The sequence below is a fragment of the Aotus nancymaae genome, unplaced genomic scaffold, assembly GCF_030222135.1.
Source record: "Aotus nancymaae isolate 86718 unplaced genomic scaffold, 86718_ANA_hifiasm-v0.15.2.pri h1tg000076l, whole genome shotgun sequence".
Taxonomy (NCBI): Eukaryota; Metazoa; Chordata; class Mammalia; order Primates; family Aotidae; genus Aotus; species Aotus nancymaae.
This window is the reverse complement of record NW_026988491.1, coordinates 16,128,361-16,147,485: the sequence shown is the minus strand read 5'-3', so window position 1 is coordinate 16,147,485 and position 19,125 is coordinate 16,128,361. Positions and strand designations below refer to the sequence as shown.

Genomic DNA, 19,125 nt, shown 5'->3' with positions numbered 1-19,125 from the left:
TTGCCCAGGCTGGTCTCAAACTCCTGAGCTCAAGCATTCTGCCTGCCTCAGCCTCCCAAAGTGCCGATATTACAGATAAGAGCCACCATGCCTGGCCAGAAAGCAGTTTTTTTTACTTAAGGCTTCCTTGGGATAAGAAAGAAATTTTGTGTCTTTTAATCCACGGTGTTTTTTTGTTTTGTTTTTCTTTTTTTGAGACGGAATCTCGCTCTGTTACTCAGGCTGGAGTGCAGTGGCATGATCTTGGCTCACCGCAACCTCTGCCTACCAGGTTCTAGTGATTCTCCTGCCTCAGCCTCCCAAGTAGCTGGAATTACAGGCGTGTGCCACCATGCCCGGCTAATTTGGGTATTTTTAGTAGAGACAGGGTTTTACCACGTTGGGCGGGCTGGTCTCGAACTCCTGACCTCAGGTGATCCACTCACCTTGGTTTCCCAAAGTCCTAGGATTACAGGCTTGAGCCACCGCACCTGGCCGTGATTGTTTTTACATCATTGTTTCCTGCAACTTTATCTATAGTCGGCTTTTAAAGGGGAGGGGGAGGGGGCTGTGGGGTTTTTTTTGTTTTATAAGTGGGAAGAAGTGTGATTCCTGTATTTAGGTAGTGAGTAGCAGCTCTTCTCTCTCTGGTATATTTATCCTTCTTCCTCCTTTTGATTATTTACATCACATAGCGTTAATTGCTGAAATGAAAGGATATGGTCTGTGTAATTGAAACTTTTGCTTTTATTTGCAGTAATCATTTGCTACTTGTGATCCCATTTGAGATATTTAATGCTAATCTGTGCTTTGCCTTGGCTTTCTGCTTTGTGTTGTTCTGTCTTGCTTTTATGTTTTTTGTTGTCTTGCAATCCCTCATTTCTTCGTTTGTTTTGTGTTTTTTTTTTCTCCCTCATGCTTGTCGTTGTCTGCACTTGGCTTTGATTGCAAAAAAAAAAAAACAAAAAACAAAAACAAAAAAAAAAACAAAACCCAAACTGTGGGGCCCATATATCTGCATCATTGAATGTCCTTGTCGCCGTTGATGACCTGCTCTCTGCTCCCGTCCCCCTCCTTGGCCTGCTGTGATTGGTGGCTTCGTTGCTTGGCTTGGGCTGTGTTGTGTGAACGGAACAGTTCACCCCAGTATGGCCTTCTTGCCGACAGGTATCATTTCTGTGAGAAGTGTTTCAATGAGATCCAAGGGGAGAGCGTTTCTTTGGGGGATGACCCTTCCCAGCCTCAAACGTAAGTAACCATTATTTTGAAAAGTGCTAATTAGTTGTTGTCTCACGTGATTATACACAGGCTTATTTCTAAATGAACTTAAGCTATGCTGTTGAATATGGTAGCCATTAGCCACGTCTTGCTATTTAAATACAAAGTAAATAAAATTAAAAATTGTTTATCACGTGGACTACTCACAGTTAAAGTGTTCAGTAGCTATCTGTGTCTGGTGGCTACCATATTGGCCAACCTAGAGAATATATCCATTATAGTAGAAAGCTCTATGAGACATCACTGGACTAGGGAATATGTCAGCAGTAGGCAGTCATCTTAGTTATAGTAAAAGTTACTCTGTATAGGAAGCAATCAGTTTCTCTTTGAAAAATTGAAAGTTTAGTACAAGAAAACTTCATTATTAACTTTTCTGAGTTTGAGGGTAATTGAACTGATAAGCACCTTATACCCTTCTCTTGTAGGTTAACAGAAGACCCAGGTCACTATTTTAGTGAATAATAGACTTTAACAACATGCAGGGGTTTAAGAGACTTGCTTGGGCTTTGCAATCTCACAAGCTCTTACCATGTGGTAAATGGCCAAGAAGAAAATTTCAAACATATAGTCTAATAGTAATGGTAGTAATCTCTTAAGATTTAGGCAGTCACTATAATTCAAACTTGGACTGTTGAAGAAGGAAAAATTGCTTAGTGTAATTTAATATTGCAGGTTCATATTTACTTCTGTTTAGGACATTGCACAAAAATATGGAATTGTTTTGTTCCTCGTAAATGGGACTTCTGAGAAAAGCTGTGTTTAATTTTTCTAAATTGAGTTGTAAAAACAGCAGTGTCTGGGTGCCAGCTAGGAGAGTAGATACTGGGAGCCTGTGATCCTTGAAACATTTTTGACACTTGGTTAAGCCAGGAAGGTCAGCTGTAGGGTAAGTTTCCTTGATTCAGGAAGAGACATAATCCTTGCCATTGAACTCTCTCAAGTGGTTTACCAAATATTCTAAACCTGAAAGCAGTATATCTCTAGCTTTCAAAAGTGTAGGAACAAGACCCCTCCCAATTCTGCAGGTCTATAGTGGACACAAGTGTCGGTTTTTAACAAACTCCGAGATTTCTTCTGGTGCTGCTGGTCTTCAGACTTGTACTAGCACTTGGAGTAGCAAGATAGGCCATGCAGGAGAATGCTATCAACAGAGACGAAAGAATCTCTAGGCCATAACTGGTATAAGAAATGATTTTCAGTGTGGACTTGTCCTCATTTTTGTAAGGAAGAATAACAGTAGTCCAAGTTGGGCCCCCTAATGTTGATTCTAGTTGGAGAATGTTAAGAATTCTTAGCTTTTGTATTTACTGAGGCTATGAGCAGTGTGGTATGCTAGGTTTTAGGATGGGAAGCCATGTGAAATTTTTAAATGTGAAATACGGAACTTTTGTCCTTCAGATTTACCCCAAGACATATATATATATATATATATATATTTTTTTTTTTTTTAAGACGGGGTTTCACCATGTTGGTCAGGCTGGTCTTGAACTCCTGACCTCAGGTGATCCGCCCGCCTTGGCCGCCAAAGTGCTTGGATTACAGGCATGATCCACTACGCCTGGCCTTTTTTTTTTTTTTTTTTAATAAAGATGGGATTTCACCCTGATGGCCAGGCTGGTTTTGAACTCCTGACCTCAGGTGATCCACCCACCTTGGCCTCCCAAAGTGCTAGGATTACAGGCGTGAGCCACCACGCCTGGCCTACATGTATTCTTAATGTTGAAATTTTCTGTTGTAAAAAGTTGTTTGACGAGACCCTTCCTGAAAACTTTTTATTTAAATAGTGGTTTACTTCCCAGTATACGTGCCATTTTTTGTAACTCAGTCTAGGAACATTAAACCATAAAAAGATACAAATACCTCACACCAAGAGTAGTAATAGGCAAGATTTTAAAAGGAAAAGAAGGAATAGTTTTTCTAGTTCTTCCTGGATTCTCCATTTCTGATAAGAGGAAATGTATTTCCTCTTAAGTCCTATAGAATATTCCTTTACATAAACATGCATTTTGTGTGAGCCAAGAATGCATCTATTTAAATGCATATTCTTAAAAGACCTAAATCCGTTTATAGTGTGAAGTTTGTTCCTTTGGTTAGAACAGCAGCAGTCCGATTGCTCATCTCTATCACTTTTTCTCATTGTGTCCCTTTTCTCTCCTTAGTACAATAAATAAAGAACAATTTTCCAAGAGAAAAAATGACACACTGGATCCTGAACTGTAAGTAAGACCCCCTTGAATAGTTAGTATGCTTTGATTTTTCCTTTTCCCTTTTATTCTGTTGGTTTGCGTGATCCATCAGATGATCTTGTATTCTTGGGCTAAATCTATATAACATACATCGAATGATAGAAACCATGGAAAACACTGAAGAACTAAGAAACGTTAGTTTATAATGTTAATTAATTAATTTATTTATTTTGCCTGTGCAGAAGACAGAAGTTTTTAATGTTAATTTTAATGTTCTTAATGTTCAATGGAACACATTAAAGATCTAAACCTCTAGTTTGCAGTGAGGCCTTTAGAGCATGAAGGACTGAAATGTATGTTTTCTAGATGTTCGTAAAATGGATGGGATAGTATCAGACTCATTTGGAATTTTCAGCACCAGTAATCTGTCTCTTAATAATTAGCTGGGCTTGGCCAGGAGCAGTGGCTCATGCCTGTGATCCCAGCACTTTGGGAGGACAAGGTGGGTAGATCACCTGAGGTCAGGAGTTGGAGACCAACCTGGCCAACTTGGTGAAACCCAAATTAGCTGGGTGTGGTGGTGCACACCTGTAATCTCAGCTACTTGGGAGGCTGAGGCAGGAGAATCACTGGAACCCGGGAGGCAGAGGTTTCAGTGAGCTGAGATCATGCCACTACATTCCAGCCTGGGTGACAGATAGAGCGAGATCCTGTCTCAGAAAAATTAGCCAGGCATGATGGTGTGTGCTTGTGGTCCCAGCCAGGTAGCTAAGAGGCCAAGGCAGGAAAATGTCTTGAGCACAGGAGTTCAGGGTTACAGTGAGCTGTGAGCATGCCACCAGCCTTTGCAAGAGAATTAGACCCTATCTCTAAAAAAAATAGAAACTTCGTTAAAACTGTTCTCAGTTCTTTGATCATGACTTTGGGTATCTTTGTCAGAAATCTTGGGAAATATTTGAAGTTTTCATTTGGTTAAGGTTTGAGGTTAATCTATCTTGGAATTGGCTCTGCTCTTCCAGGTTTGTTGAATGTACAGAGTGCGGAAGAAAGATGCATCAAATCTGTGTCCTTCACCATGAGATCATCTGGCCCGCTGGGTAAGGGTTAAGTTGCTTATTTCTCTGGAATTTATCTTTATCATGAATATTAACGAGTTTTTTATTCTATGCATGCAATGACTATATTGTATCTTCCAAGTTACTGTCTTTAAGTTTTCTTCTTCGGATTTGGCAACGATAATTACAGTTCACTTTTTAAAAATTAAAGATATTTAATTTTTTAAAATTTAAATATACATTCTTTTTAGCCATATACATATATTTTATTCTATTCTGCTGGATTTTTTATTAAAACTATATTGTAGGCTGGGCGCAGCGGCTCACACCTGTAATCCTAGCACTTTGGGAGGCCGAGGTGGGTGGATCACCTGAGGTTAGGAGTTCAAGACCAGCCTGGCCATCATGGTGAAACCCCATCTTTAAAAAATAATAATAATAAAATAAAAACTATATTGTAGTTATTACACATTAAAAATAAATGCTTTTGGCCAGGCAAGGTGGCTCACGCCTGTAATCCCTGCACTTTGGGAGACAGGTGAGTGGATCACCTGAGGTCAGGAATTCCAGACCAGCCTGACCGACATGGCAAAACCCCATCTCTACTGAAAATACAAAAATTAGCCGGGCTTGGTGGCGTGCGCCTGTAATCCTAGCTACTCAGGAGGCAAGCTGAGGCAAGAGAATCACTTGAACCTGGGAGTTGGAGGTTGCATTGAGCTGAGATTGCACCATTGTGCTCCAGACTGGGTGACAGAGTGAGACTCTTTCTCAAAAAAAAAAAAGAAAAAAGTAAATGCTTTTAATAAGGCATCTAGAAACTGGCATCATGCTGTGTATGACATACCATTGGTCTGACCCTGGTAAGGATCATCTTTTGGTTAGGGCTGGGGACAGCAAATCATAAGGCTGTAGTCATAGTATAATTGTCTAGTGAAAGGGAGAGGCCATCGCTTTGTACAAGAGAAACTAATCCGAGCCATGTTCCAAAGGAAGAGGGTACATGGGCATCAAGTGCCTCTCATTAGGATGGGATCTCCATGTCTTCTGCTCTGTTCTTGGGCTGATTCTTGCTCCTGATTTGGAGGTTACAAGAAAGGGCAGGCTAGTTAACAAATTTCACTTTTCTTTTCACATAGAAAATAACACTAAGAAAAATTACAATAGGGGATGGTTTGGTGGCTGTTGTATTTTCAGCATGACTTATCTTTTAAGTGTGCCATTTTAATGCTTTCCTTAATCACAGACTTCTTCGTAGAAATGATTAAGAGACTTTTTATGGTTCTTGGAATTTAGGATCAGTCAGCTGAAGGACAATCTCTGTTATTACTGTGTTAAGCTTGCTTATTCTTAAAATTTGAATAGTATGACAGTTTATAAAGTAAAAAGTGATGGTCTCAGCTTCTCCTTTCCCACCCAGATTCCCTGCCACAGAAGTAACATGGCCATCAGTTTGGAAAGATTCTATACCCTTTTGTACATACAATCATACTTTCTTAAGTTATATGTATTTAATTTTTAATTTTTGTATCTTGTTATAGGTCATAGACTTTTTTTTTTAATTGAGTCTCACTTTCATCGCCCAGGCTGGAGTACAGTGGTACGATCTTGGTTCACTGCAACCTCCGCCTCCTGGGTTCAAGCAGTTCTTCTGCCTCAGCTTCCCGAGTAGCTGGGCTTACAGGCGCATACCACCATGCTCAGCTAATTCTCTTGTATTTTTAGTAGAGATGGGGTTTCATTACATTGGCCAGCGTGGTCTTAAACTCCTGACCTCAAATGATACACCCACTTCGGCCTCCCAAAGTACTGGGATCATAGACATTTTTTTTTTAATGTCTGCTGCATTTTTGTTTTGTTTTGTTTGTTTTGAGACAGAGTCTCACTCTGTCGCCCAGGCTGGAGTGCAGTGGCACAATCTCAGCTCACTGCAACCTCTGCCTCCTGGGTTCAAGCCTCCCGAGTAGCTGGGACTACAGGCATGCCCAACTAATTTTTTGTATTTTTAGTAGAGATAGGGTTTCACCATGCTGGCCAGGCTGGTCTCAAACTCCTGACCTCATGATCCGCCCACCTCAGCCTCCCAAAGTGCTGGGACTACAGGCATGAGCCACCTCACCTGGCCATCTGCTACAATTTTAATGGATGCATAGTATTCTGTAATATACTATAATTTATTTATTTACTTGGTTGGTAAACAAGTTTCTGTGGAAACTCTTCCTTAGAGGCACACATCTTATACATCTTCAGTAACAATCTATCGGTTCTACTCTCAAAATGTACATTCCAACTAGTAGCATATAGGGAGTATCACCACTTAGGATTTTTCTCCCCAATCACATTGGCAAAACTTCTATCTTGATTTGTAATCCTTGATCATCTTTCTATGTGTAAGCCAATTTATATGCCCTTCATGTTTTTTCATGTCTGTTGCCTGTTTTTCAATTATCTTTTTTGTTCTTAGTGATTTCTAAAAGCTCTTTGTATATTAGTTTTATTAACTCATTATAAATTTAGAAATAGTTCCGCCAGATTGTCTTTTGAATTTTAACTTTGTTTAGACAATAGATTTTGTTACATACTTTAATGGTTTCTTTAAGTTGTGTAAACAAAGTTTTGGTTTACATTTAGATTCGTCTGTGATGGCTGTTTAAAGAAAAGTGCACGAACTAGGAAAGAAAATAAGTTTTCTGCTAAAAGTAAGTTTTATTCTTAAAAGTAAATTTTGTCCAAACTTACCTGAAGCCTAAATAAGAAGAAAGCACCCAAAGTGAATTACTTTGTTTTTAATTACTGTAATAATCAGAATAAAAATAAAATAATTCGGTACTCTCCTTACAGTTGATCTGTAATAGTTGATCTGTACTTTTTGGTGTGAAATTTATTAGACCAAAGAAAAACTTCCAAGGAACGAATTTGTAGAATGTACAAGATAGGTGTTTTTCCTGTTCCTGTATTTTTTCCTATTTGGGGCATTTCATAAAGGAGGAATAATAAGGTATGGAAATAATTGGCCAGAATTGCCATCCCTCTGTTTGTTTGTTTGGAGAGTCTCGCTCTGTCACCCAGGCTAGAGTGCAGTTGCAGGATCTCAGCTCACATCAGCTGCCGCCTCCAGGTTCATGTGACTGTCCTGCATCAGCCTCCCAAGTAGCTGGGATTACAGGCATCTGCTACCACGCTAGGCTAATTTTTGTATTCTTAGTAGAGACAGGATTTCATCATCTTGGCCAGGGTGGTCTTGAACTCCTGACCTTGTGGTCCGCTCGCCTTGGCCTCCCAAAGTGCTGGAATTACAGGCATGAGCCACCACACCCGGCCCATTCTGTACTTTTGTAAACTCTTCCAAAATTGGTCATTTTTCAAAATGAAAAGTTGGGGAAAATGACATTTAGAAAATATTGAGTACTGCTGCTTTAACAGCACATATGTTAGAATGATACAGAGAAGATTTGCATGGTCCCTGAACTAGTGTAACATGCAAATCTGCAAAGTAATGACTACTTTGCTATGATTTTTAAAATTTCACCAATTCATCCTGTTTGTATTGAAAAAAGTATAAATAAAATTTGAGGTTGAACCTTAAGACTAACAATAGTAGGCCGGGCGCGGTGGCTCAAGCCTGTAATCCCAGCACTTTGGGAGGCCGAGGCGGGTGGATCACGAGGTCAAGAGATCGAGACCATCCTGGTCAACATGGTGAAACCCCGTCTCTACTAATACAAAAAAAAATTAGCTGGGCACGGTGGCGCGTGCCTGTAATCCCAGCTACTCAGGAGGCTGAGGCAGGAGAATTGCCTGAACCCAGGAGGCGGAGATTGCGGTGAGCCGAGATCGCGCCATTGCGCTCCAGCCTGGGTATCAAGAGCGAAACTCCGTCTCAAAAAAAAAAAAAAAAAAAAAAAAAAAAGACTAACAATAGTAAATTTGCTCCTCAGTACCTTTTAACTTTTACATTCCTAGGGTTGCCATCTACCAGACTTGGTACCTTTCTAGAGAATCGGGTGAATGACTTTCTGAGGCGACAGAATCACCCTGAGTCGGGAGAGGTCACTGTTAGAGTAGTTCATGCTTCTGACAAAACCGTGGAAGTAAAACCAGGCATGAAAGCAAGGTATCTAGTCATTTCACTTTTCTTCTCTTGTGAATCCAAAATTGCTCATACATGGTTACCATTGGTGATTCCGATCTGAATGAGTTATGTTGTGGTCCCGCCACCATCTGAATTGTATAGGTTTGTGGACAGTGGAGAGATGGCAGAATCCTTTCCATACCGAACCAAAGCCCTCTTTGCCTTTGAAGAAATTGATGGTGTTGACCTGTGCTTCTTTGGCATGCATGTTCAAGAGTATGGCTCTGACTGCCCTCCACCCAACCAGAGGTATGACTGGCTCACAGTGGCTACTTCCTGATTTGTGTGGGAGTTCCAAGTTATAATAATAGGTGGAAAAGCATAACAGGCAAGAAAGTGTTTATTGTGCTTGGTTTAGAAATGCAAGATCTCAAGTGTCCAGTAATTTTAAAGTGAAACAGATTAAAAAGCAAACCCCCAAACAAAATAACTGCTCAATAGTGCTCTTCTATGGTCATAGTAATAAAGGATATAAATAGCAACCTGAAATTGGAATTTGGAAACAAATGTGCTCTACTCTTCAGAAAATGAGCTTCAATCTGGATAGTTAAGTAGCTTTGTGAAAGTATGTCATAGAAATAGGGTAGGAATTTCTTATCTCCAAAAACAGTATAAAGGCAATAAGAATATATAGGGATCAGCAAATACTGATTGATGTGTATGTGCCAGGCACTGCTAGGTACTACAGATAGAAGGAAGCCACTGGTTCACTGAACTTCCCTGAAGGGTTCACAGTCAAGTCACCCACCTGCCTGTGATGAGCTTCACAAATAATAACTATGTGAGCAAAGAGCCCGAGAGAGTGAGAGGGTGTTATTAGGCACATAAAGAACTCATTATGTAAGACCTGACTCTTTTTTTTGTTCTCCCCATTTTGTATAGGAGAGTATACATATCTTACCTCGATAGTGTTCATTTCTTCCGTCCTAAATGCCTGAGGACTGCAGTCTATCATGAAATCCTAATTGGATATTTAGAATATGTCAAGAAATTAGGGTAAGCATATTTTGATAATGGATTTTTTTTTAATTAGCATGGCCTTCTAGTAAGACATAGGTTAAATATGCAAATGTATAACTCTTTGCCCTTTTTTTTCCTTATTGTAGGGCTTACCTAACAATTATTCTCTCAACTTTGTCAGTGCGCCTTTGAAGTTAATGTTGTCAGTAGGAAAGAAATGGTTATATTGGCCCTAATTTCTTGCATTGAGCATTAGTTTTATTTTGTTCAGCAAGGCCATTGGGTCCAGTTTGCTTTGAAGTTTGATTTTTGCCTCTCGAGGGCAGAATTTTAACTTTTACAACCTGGGTATCGAGACCAAAAACAAACAGCTCTGGAGATACTTCTTACCTTTAAAGTATGTACGTCATTGGAGACATTCACTCCCTCATCTGGAAGTTTGCTTCTCTGAAGACTGCCTTTTATTTAGCTCTCTTGTTAAACAGATCCATTTTCCTTTACAATGTAATCTTCATTTGGTCTTAATATTGCAAACTTAAGAGTTTTTGGATCCAGGGCTAAATTACCTGCTTTATGGCTGAAATTCACAACATTCTGCCGCCTCCAAAAATAAGTAGGCAATATGAGATCCATTGTTTTTACTGTGGATTATGCCTAGTTCTGGCCTCACAATATTAATTAATCTCATGCTGGGTTATACACTGTGTTACCTTGGGAGGAATCATTGGTATCTATATCAGCTCCATCTTCTGGTTTAAACTATAGCCTTTTAGAATAGATTATCTTTTTTCCTTAATGTTCTTTTTGTATTGCTAGATATACAACAGGGCATATTTGGGCATGTCCACCAAGTGAGGGAGATGATTATATCTTCCATTGCCATCCTCCTGACCAGAAGATACCCAAGCCCAAGCGACTGCAGGAATGGTACAAAAAAATGCTTGACAAGGCTGTATCAGAGCGTATTGTCCATGACTACAAGGTCAGTTGGGACATGGGGGCCAGGTGCTGACAGTAGATCTAGAAATGCACTAATGTTGCTGCTCTGTATTCTGTCATTTAACTTTAAAAAAAAAAAAAAGTCTTGTTTGTTCTAACACTTGCATGTAATTCCTAAAAATGCTAATTTGATTGCTTTTATTTTGTATATTCAAAATGTTTCAATGTAAGGAAAACTTGGTCTTTGAAGAGTGGTAGATCAAGAAATCCCTGTTTTAAACATGTAACCAAAATTTTTGTCGTTGTTTTGGTAGAAATGGGGTATCGCTGTGCTGCCTAGGCTGGACTTGAACTCTTGGCCTCAGGTGATCCAAAGTGCTGGGATTACAGGCGTGAGCTACTGTGCCTGGCCTTAAAATGTATTTTTTTTGTTTTGGTTTTTTGTTTGGTTTGGGTTGGTTCAGGTTTTAGGGGTGGGGGTGTTCTGTTTTGTTTTCAGACAGGGTCACACACTGTCACCCAGGCCAGAGTGCAGTGGCATTATCTCTGCTCACTGCAACCTCTGCCTCCCAGGCTCAAACCATCTTCCCACCTCAGCTTCCTGAATTGCTGGGACTACAGGTGCACACCACCACACTTGGTTAATTGTGTGTTGTTTTTTTGTTTGTTTTTGTAGAGACAGGATTTCACCATGTTGCCCAAGCTGGCCTCAAACTCCTGAGCACAAGTGATCCACCCGTCTCAGCCTCCCGTTGTGCTGGGATTACAGGCATGAGCCACCTCACCCAGCCAAAAAATACATTCTTAACAGTATTAAACATTCATGAATATAGGCTGTCTCATGAGACAAACTTGTCTTCCTCATTTTAGTAGTTCATCAACTGGATGTTTCCTAAGCACCCCAGCAAATCATTCTCCAGCAGATACAATTTCCGATATTTGTAGTTATGGTCATTTTGAACAAAGCTGTCAGTAAAAGCTGCTGAAATTCCAAGGATGGTTCACACCACATATTCTGTGATAAGGAGTGGTAAGGGCCATGGCATACATGATGGTGCTACTACCCTGACATTGATGCTGGCAGGATAATTGCCACTTGGTTGTATAAAGGCCTATAAGTTCCCTGTTTTTATGGGTAGAGGAAATAGAAAACCAGAAATACTGACTTTAAGCCAGGCCTTTTCAGTATTTTTCTAAATACCTCCCTGGCTTATGGCTTAGATATAACATGTCTGCCAACTTTCAAGACATTTTAAGCTTTCGTGTTTCTTGTCCGTTAGCTGTGATTATCCTCTATAATCAGTGCTTTAAAAGAACATAGAAATTCCTATTTTTCATACATATTTTTGCAGGATATTTTTAAACAAGCTACTGAAGATAGATTAACAAGTGCAAAGGAATTGCCTTATTTCGAGGGTGATTTCTGGCCCAATGTTCTGGAAGAAAGCATTAAGGAACTGGAACAAGAGGAGGAAGAGAGAAAACGAGAAGAAAACACCAGCAATGAAAGCACAGATGTAAGGACCCTGAGTTTCCTTTCAAACCTTTACTTGATTCTAATATTTAATCCAGAAGTGCACTTAAACTTTCAGTTTGGCTTTAAAGCTCTCAGTTGTGAAAGAGCTCTTTAAAGTTGGGCAAGAAAGATTGGCTTAGAAAGGTTACTAGGGTTCTGTTTCAGTGGTATTAAACTTTCACAGCATCAGACCCCCTTTTAAAATGGTATCTCAGACTGAGTAATGTGAAATGATAAAAGAAACTGAAGGATTACTTATCTGAAAGACTAAGTTATTATAGGCCTGTGGGCCATATATAATCTGTGGCATATTTTCTGTCTCTTAAAAAAAAATCTTTTGAAATTTAAAAACCGTTCTTAGCAATATAAAACAGGCCTGAGGCAGAATTTACCTGTTAGATAACTAAGCCTGGCTTAATAACCTCACCAGTTATTTCCACATAGCATACCTAGAATTACCTCCATTGAATTTAATTTACAAAAGGCACCCTTTAATACTCTGTAAACAAACTCTTACAGCCTTGTCATTTAGTATTTGTGGGCTCATACCATTTTAGAATATGGGTGGAAGGAGATAAAACAAAGGTCTTCTGGCTCCCCACTTTCATGCACTCTTCACTACGCCAAAGTGCCATCCATTCCTTGTTTCCTTGCCCCAATCTGGGATACATTCAGTCTGCATGGTCTGCACACACTCTGGCCTCTTCTAGGCAGAAAGCTAAAGGGCCACCATTGCCTTAAGGATCACTGGTAAAAAATTAGGTCAAAATAAGATCTTTCTAAAGGAGAAAGAATAAATGAAGAGAACAACTAGTAAAATAAGATACAGGCATAAGATTATGATGTCTGGTTTCAAATAAGGGCGATATTCAGTGTTATTCCCACATCACCTTTTTTTTTTTTTGGAGACAGAGTCTCACTCTGTCACCAGGCACCAGGCTAGAGTGCAGTGGCGTGATCTCGGCTCACTGCAACCTCCACTTCCCGGGTTCAAGCAATTCTCCTGCCTCAGTTTCTCGAGTAGCTGGGACCACAGGCATGCGCCACCATGCCCAGCTAATTTTTGTATTTTTTAGTAGAGATGGGATTTCACCATCTCTAATCATAATCCTGGGGAAATTTCTTGACCTTGTGATCCACCTGCATCGGCCTCCCAAAGTGCTGGGATTACAGGAGTGAGCCACCACGCCTGGCCCCACATCACTTCTTAGCAAAAACCTTATTTTCTTACCTCCTTTGTGCTACTCTGCAGGTGACCAAGGGAGACAGCAAAAATGCTAAAAAGAAGAATAATAAGAAAACCAGCAAAAATAAGAGCAGCCTGAGTAGGGGCAACAAGAAGAAACCTGGGATGCCCAATGTATCTAACGACCTCTCACAGAAACTGTATGCCACCATGGAGAAGCATAAAGAGGTAAGATGCAGCCACGGGAAGATTTCTGGCTGGGTGCGGTGGATCACCTAAAATGAAGAGTTTGAGACCAGCCTGACCAACATTGAAACCCTGTCTCTACTAAAAATAGAAAAATTAGCCAGGCATGGTGGTGTGGGCCTGTGGTCTCAGCTACTCAGGAGGCCGAGGTGGGATAATTGCTTGAGCCCAAGAGGCAAAGGCTGTAGTGAATCACGGTCACACCACTCCACTCCAGCCTGGGTGACAAAGTGAGACCCTGTCTCAAAAAAAGAGTTGTCTGTTTTGCAGGTCTTCTTTGTGATCCGCCTCATTGCTGGCCCTGCTGCCAACTCCCTGCCTCCCATTGTTGACCCTGACCCTCTCATCCCCTGTGATCTGATGGATGGTCGGGATGCGTTTCTCACGCTGGCAAGGGACAAGCACCTGGAGTTCTCTTCACTCCGAAGAGCCCAGTGGTCCACCATGTGCATGCTGGTGGAGCTGCACACGCAGAGCCAGGACCGCTTTGTCTACACCTGCAATGAATGCAAGCACCATGTGGAGACACGCTGGCACTGCACTGTCTGTGAGGTAGGCACCTGGTTGTGGAAGGGAGGAGATGAGCTCTGCAGGGTTCTCATTGTTACGAGGGGCCATGCAGTTATATAGGCCTGTGGGGTGCTAGGGGCCTGGCCTCATGTTTGAGTGGCAGAGCTGAAGAGGCTAGTTTTTGTTCTACAAGATGGGCTTCTCTAGCCCAGACAGAATATCTTAAAATACTTTTGAATGACTTACTTAAATCTTGGAGAGTTTACCTGGACCTCCTGTTTTTTCCCCAGGATTATGACTTGTGTATCACCTGCTATAACACTAAAAACCATGACCACAAAATGGAGAAACTAGGTCTGGGCTTAGATGATGAGAGCAACAACCAGCAGGCTGCAGCCACCCAGAGCCCAGGCGATTCTCGTCGCCTGAGTATCCAGCGCTGCATCCAGTCTCTGGTCCATGCTTGCCAGTGTCGGAATGCCAATTGCTCCCTGCCCTCCTGCCAGAAGATGAAGCGGGTTGTACAGCATACTAAGGGTTGCAAACGGAAAACCAATGGTGGGTGCCCCATCTGCAAGCAGCTCATTGCCCTCTGCTGCTACCATGCCAAGCACTGCCAGGAGAACAAATGCCCGGTGCCGTTCTGCCTAAATATCAAACAGAAGCTCCGGCAACAGCAGCTCCAGCACCGACTACAGCAGGCCCAAATGCTTCGCAGGCGGATGGCCAGCATGCAGCGGACTGGTGTGGTCGGGCAGCAACAGGGCCTGCCTTCCCCCACTCCTGCCACTCCAACAACACCAACCGGCCAACAGCCGACCACCCCACAGACACCCCAGCCCACCTCTCAGCCTCAGCCTACCCCTCCCAATAGCATGGCACCCTACTTGCCCAGGACTCAAGCTGCTGGCCCTGTGTCCCAGGGTAAGGCTGCAGGCCAGGTGACCCCTCCAACCCCTCCTCAGACTGCTCAGCCACCCCTTCCAGGGCCCCCACCTGCAGCAGTAGAAATGGCAATGCAGATTCAGAGAGCAGCAGAGACACAGCGCCAGATGGCCCATGTGCAGATTTTTCAAAGGCCAATCCAACACCAAATGCCTCCAATGGCTCCCATGGCCCCCATGGGTATGAACCCACCTCCGATGACCAGAGGTCCCAGTGGGCATTTGGAGCCAGGGATGGGACCAACAGGGATGCAGCAACAGCCACCCTGGGCCCAAGGAGGATTGCCTCAGCCCCAGCAACTACAGTCTGGGATGCCAAGGCCAGCCATGATGTCAGTAGCCCAGCATGGTCAACCCTTGAACATGGCTCCACAACCAGGATTGGGCCAGGTAGGTGTGAGCCCACTCAAACCAGGCACTGTGTCTCAACAAGCCTTACAAAACCTCCTGCGGACTCTCAGGTCTCCCAGCTCTCCTTTACAGCAGCAACAGGTGCTTAGTATCCTTCACGCCAACCCTCAGCTGTTGGCTGCATTCATCAAGCAGCGGGCTGCCAAGTATGCCAACTCTAATCCGCAATCCCTCCCTGGGCAGCCTGGCATGCCCCAGGGGCAGCCAGGGCTACAGCCACTTACCATGCCAGGGCAGCAGGGGGTTCACTCCAATCCAGCCATGCAGAACATGAATCCAATGCAGGCGGGTGTCCAGAGGGCTGGCCTGCCACAGCAGCAACCACAGCAGCAACTCCAGCCCCCCATGGGAGGGATGAGCCCCCAGGCTCAGCAGATGAACATGAACCACAATACCATGCCTTCACAGTTCCGAGACATCTTAAGACGACAGCAGATGATGCAGCAACAGCAGCAACAGGGAGCAGGACCAGGAATAGGCCCTGGAATGGCCAACCATAATCAGTTCCAGCAACCCCAAGGAGTTGGCTACCCACCACAGCAACAGCAGCAGCAGCAGCGGATGCAGCATCACATGCAACAGATGCAACAAGGAAATATGGGACAGATGGGCCAGCTCCCCCAGGCCTTGGGAGCAGAGGCAGGTGCCAGTCTACAGGCCTATCAGCAGCGACTACTTCAGCAACAGATGGGGTCCCCTGCTCAGCCCAACCCCATGAGCCCCCAGCAGCATATGCTCCCAAATCAGGCCCAGTCCCCACACTTACAAGGCCAGCAGATCCCTAATTCTCTCTCCAATCAAGTGCGTTCTCCCCAGCCTGTCCCTTCTCCACGGCCACAGTCCCAGCCCCCCCACTCCAGCCCTTCCCCAAGGATGCAGCCTCAGCCTTCTCCACACCACGTTTCCCCACAAACAAGTTCCCCACATCCTGGACTGGTAGCTGCCCAGGCCAACCCCATGGAACAAGGGCATTTTGCCAGCCCAGAGCAGAATTCAATGCTTTCTCAGCTCACTAGCAATCCAGGCATGGCAAACCTCCATGGTGCAAGCGCCACGGACCTGGGACTCGGCACCGATAACAACTCAGACTTGAATTCAAACCTCTCACAGAGTACACTAGACATACACTAGAGACATCTTGTAGTATTTTGGGAGCAAAAAAAATATTTTCTCTTAACAAGACTTTTTGTACTGAAAACAATTTTTTTGAATCTTTCGTAGCCTAAAAGACAATTTTCCTTGGAACACATAAGAACTGTGCAGTAGCCGTTTGTGGTTTAAAGCAAACACGCAAGATGAACCTGAGGGATGATTGATAGAATACAAAGAATATATTTTTGTTATGGCTGGTTACCACCAGCTTTTTTCCCCTTGTGTGTGTGGTTCAAGTGTGCACTGGGAGGAGGCTGAGGCCTGTGAAGCCAAACAATATGCTCCTGCCTTGCACCTCCAATAGGTTTTATTATTTTTTTTAAATTAATGAAAGTATGTAATATTAATAGTTATTATTTACTGGTGCAGATGGTTGACATTTTTACCCTATTTTCCTCACTTTATGGAAGAGTTAAAACATTTCTAAATCCAGAGGACAAAAGGGGTTAATGTTACTTTAAAATTACATTCTATATATATATATAAATATATATAAATATATATTAAAATACCAATTTTTTTTCTCCGGGTGCAAAGATGTTCATTCTTTTAAAAATGTTTAAAAAAAAAATCTCCCTTTCTTCCCCTCAAGTCCACTTTTGTGATCCAGAAAATTTTCTATTCTGTAATAAGTCTGAGCGTAAAACTTCAAGTATTAAAATAATTTGTACATGTAGAGAGAAAAATGACTTTTTCAACAATATACAGGGGCAGCTGCCAAATTGATGTATTATATATTGTGGTTTCTGTTTCTTGAAAGAATTTTTTTCGTTATTTTTACATCTAACAGGAAAAAAATTAAAAAGAGGTTAAGAAACGATTCCAGTGGGATGATTTTAACATGCAAAATGTCCCTGAGGGTTTCTTTGCTTGCTTTCTTCCTCCTTACCCTACCCCCAACTCTCTCTCTCTCACACACACACTTTCTATAAAACTTGAAAATAGCAGAAACCCTCAACTGTTGTAAATCATGCAGTTAAAGCTGAGTACTTATAAATATGAACTTTGGATCACTGTATAGACTGTTAAATTTGATTTCTTATTACCTATTGTTAAATAAACTGTGTGAGACAGACACCCTGACTTTGTTTCACTTCTTGATATCATATCTGTGTTTTGGAGTATACCAGTTTAAGTGCCTGATGCTTAGGATTCAGAGAAAAAAGTGAAAACATTAGCTTATAGCCTCATTAACATACTGCGTAGGTATTCACAAGTAGATCTGGGTGAATTTGTCCAAAGTTCTGGGAAAAAGTACTATAGGTACTAGTAGTCAAGGTTGAAGTGATATCTATTTACATCTTTTTTTTTTTTTTTTTTTTTTTTGAGACAGAGTCTCACACTGTTGCCAGGCTTGGAGTGCAATGGTGCAATCTCGGCTCACTGCAACCTCTGCCTCCCAGGTTCAAGCGATTCTCCTGCCTCAGCCTCCCAAGTAGCTGGGATTACAGGTGCACACCACCACACCCGGCTATATCTATTTACATCTTGATTCAGGACCCTTTAAGGATGACCTCATGGTCTTCTAATCACCTTCATCTTACATGGGATGAGGAGGACCTAAGACGACTGTTCATATCTGCCTAAGTCCCAAGTAACTTCTTGAAAAAAAAAAAAGACTTGCCAGGTGCACTGGCTCATGCCTGTAATCCCAACACTTTGGGAGGCCAAGGCAGGCAGATCACAAGGTCTGGAGTTCGAGACCAGCCTGGCCAATAAAGTGAAACCCTGTCTCTCTTAAAAATATAAAAATTAGCCAGGTGTGGCAGGCGCCTGTAGTCCCAGCTACTCGGGAGGCTGAGGCAGGAGAATCGCTTGAACTCAGGAAGTGGAGATTGCAGTGAGCCAAGATCACACCACTGCACTCCAGCCTGGGTGACAGAGCCAGACTGTCTCAAAAAAGAAACGACATGAAGCTAGGGAACACATTTGCTAACTACTCATCAAAAAGTCAGTTGGAATCAGGTTGAAAGGAAGGAACATGTGTGGAAATAAAACCTAGAAGGCTGAGAGATTACAACGCGAGTCCAGTAATATGCTAGATACTGAAAGAATAGAGAGGTTATTGATCCTCCAACTGAACACTGCACTGGCTGTGAACAAACTTAAGTGTTCGTACACTAAAAAGTCTACTATTACTGAGCTGCTTTGGTATCAATTCCAGATCTTTTCATCACAGATGTACACTAACCATATATGACTGCTAAAGACATGCCTGTCAAATATCTTGAACTGTTACTACTATTTTACAGTCTGAAAACAACCAGCATCTTTTTTTTTTTTAAGACAAAATTTTTATAGAGATCACGTCTAAAACTCTGCGCTCAAGTGATCCTCCCACCTTGGCCTCCCAAAATGCTGGGATTAGAGGCATGAGCCACCTTGCCCAGCCCCTAAACCAGCATCTTAATGTGAGATGAACTCACTCAGCATTAATCAGAGCCAGCCCAGAAAAATGTATCAAGCAACCACCTGCTTCAGCTCAGTGACCCAGCAGATATCCATGGAGCAGCTACATATGCGCCAGGCTGGGCACAGCACACATGAACAGCGTGCAGCCCTGCCCTCAAGCTAACAAGCTTAAGGTCTATAAAAGAAGATAGCATGACAAAGTACAGAGTACCAAGTGAG

The 19,125-nt window shown here is 42.3% G+C and overlaps 1 protein-coding gene and 1 pseudogene across 2 annotated transcripts in view; both read left to right on the top strand.

Moving 5' to 3' along the window:
• EP300 (E1A binding protein p300) overlaps nucleotides 1-17,571 on the top strand; it is an 85,275-nt gene extending 67,704 nt beyond the window's left edge. The window contains exons 20-32 of one of the 2 annotated variants that reach the window (XM_064368117.1): nucleotides 1,147-1,227; nucleotides 3,417-3,473; nucleotides 4,463-4,540; nucleotides 7,130-7,197; nucleotides 8,462-8,612; nucleotides 8,733-8,879; nucleotides 9,513-9,626; nucleotides 10,407-10,572; nucleotides 11,882-12,046; nucleotides 13,298-13,459; nucleotides 13,748-14,029; nucleotides 14,278-15,321; nucleotides 15,751-17,571. In XM_064368117.1, coding sequence (XP_064224187.1) covers nucleotides 1,147-1,227; nucleotides 3,417-3,473; nucleotides 4,463-4,540; nucleotides 7,130-7,197; nucleotides 8,462-8,612; nucleotides 8,733-8,879; nucleotides 9,513-9,626; nucleotides 10,407-10,572; nucleotides 11,882-12,046; nucleotides 13,298-13,459; nucleotides 13,748-14,029; nucleotides 14,278-15,321; nucleotides 15,751-16,473 — 3,238 coding nt within the window. In that variant the 3' untranslated portion in view covers nucleotides 16,474-17,571. Of the gene's footprint in view, nucleotides 1-1,146; nucleotides 1,228-3,416; nucleotides 3,474-4,462; nucleotides 4,541-7,129; nucleotides 7,198-8,461; nucleotides 8,613-8,732; nucleotides 8,880-9,512; nucleotides 9,627-10,406; nucleotides 10,573-11,881; nucleotides 12,047-13,297; nucleotides 13,460-13,747; nucleotides 14,030-14,277 lie in introns of both variants that reach the window. The other variant, XM_021668720.2, reaches the window with a different exon arrangement.
• Nucleotides 7,908-8,006, top strand: LOC135271375 (U6 spliceosomal RNA; annotated as a pseudogene).
• Nucleotides 17,572-19,125: the final 1,554 nt, after the last annotated feature.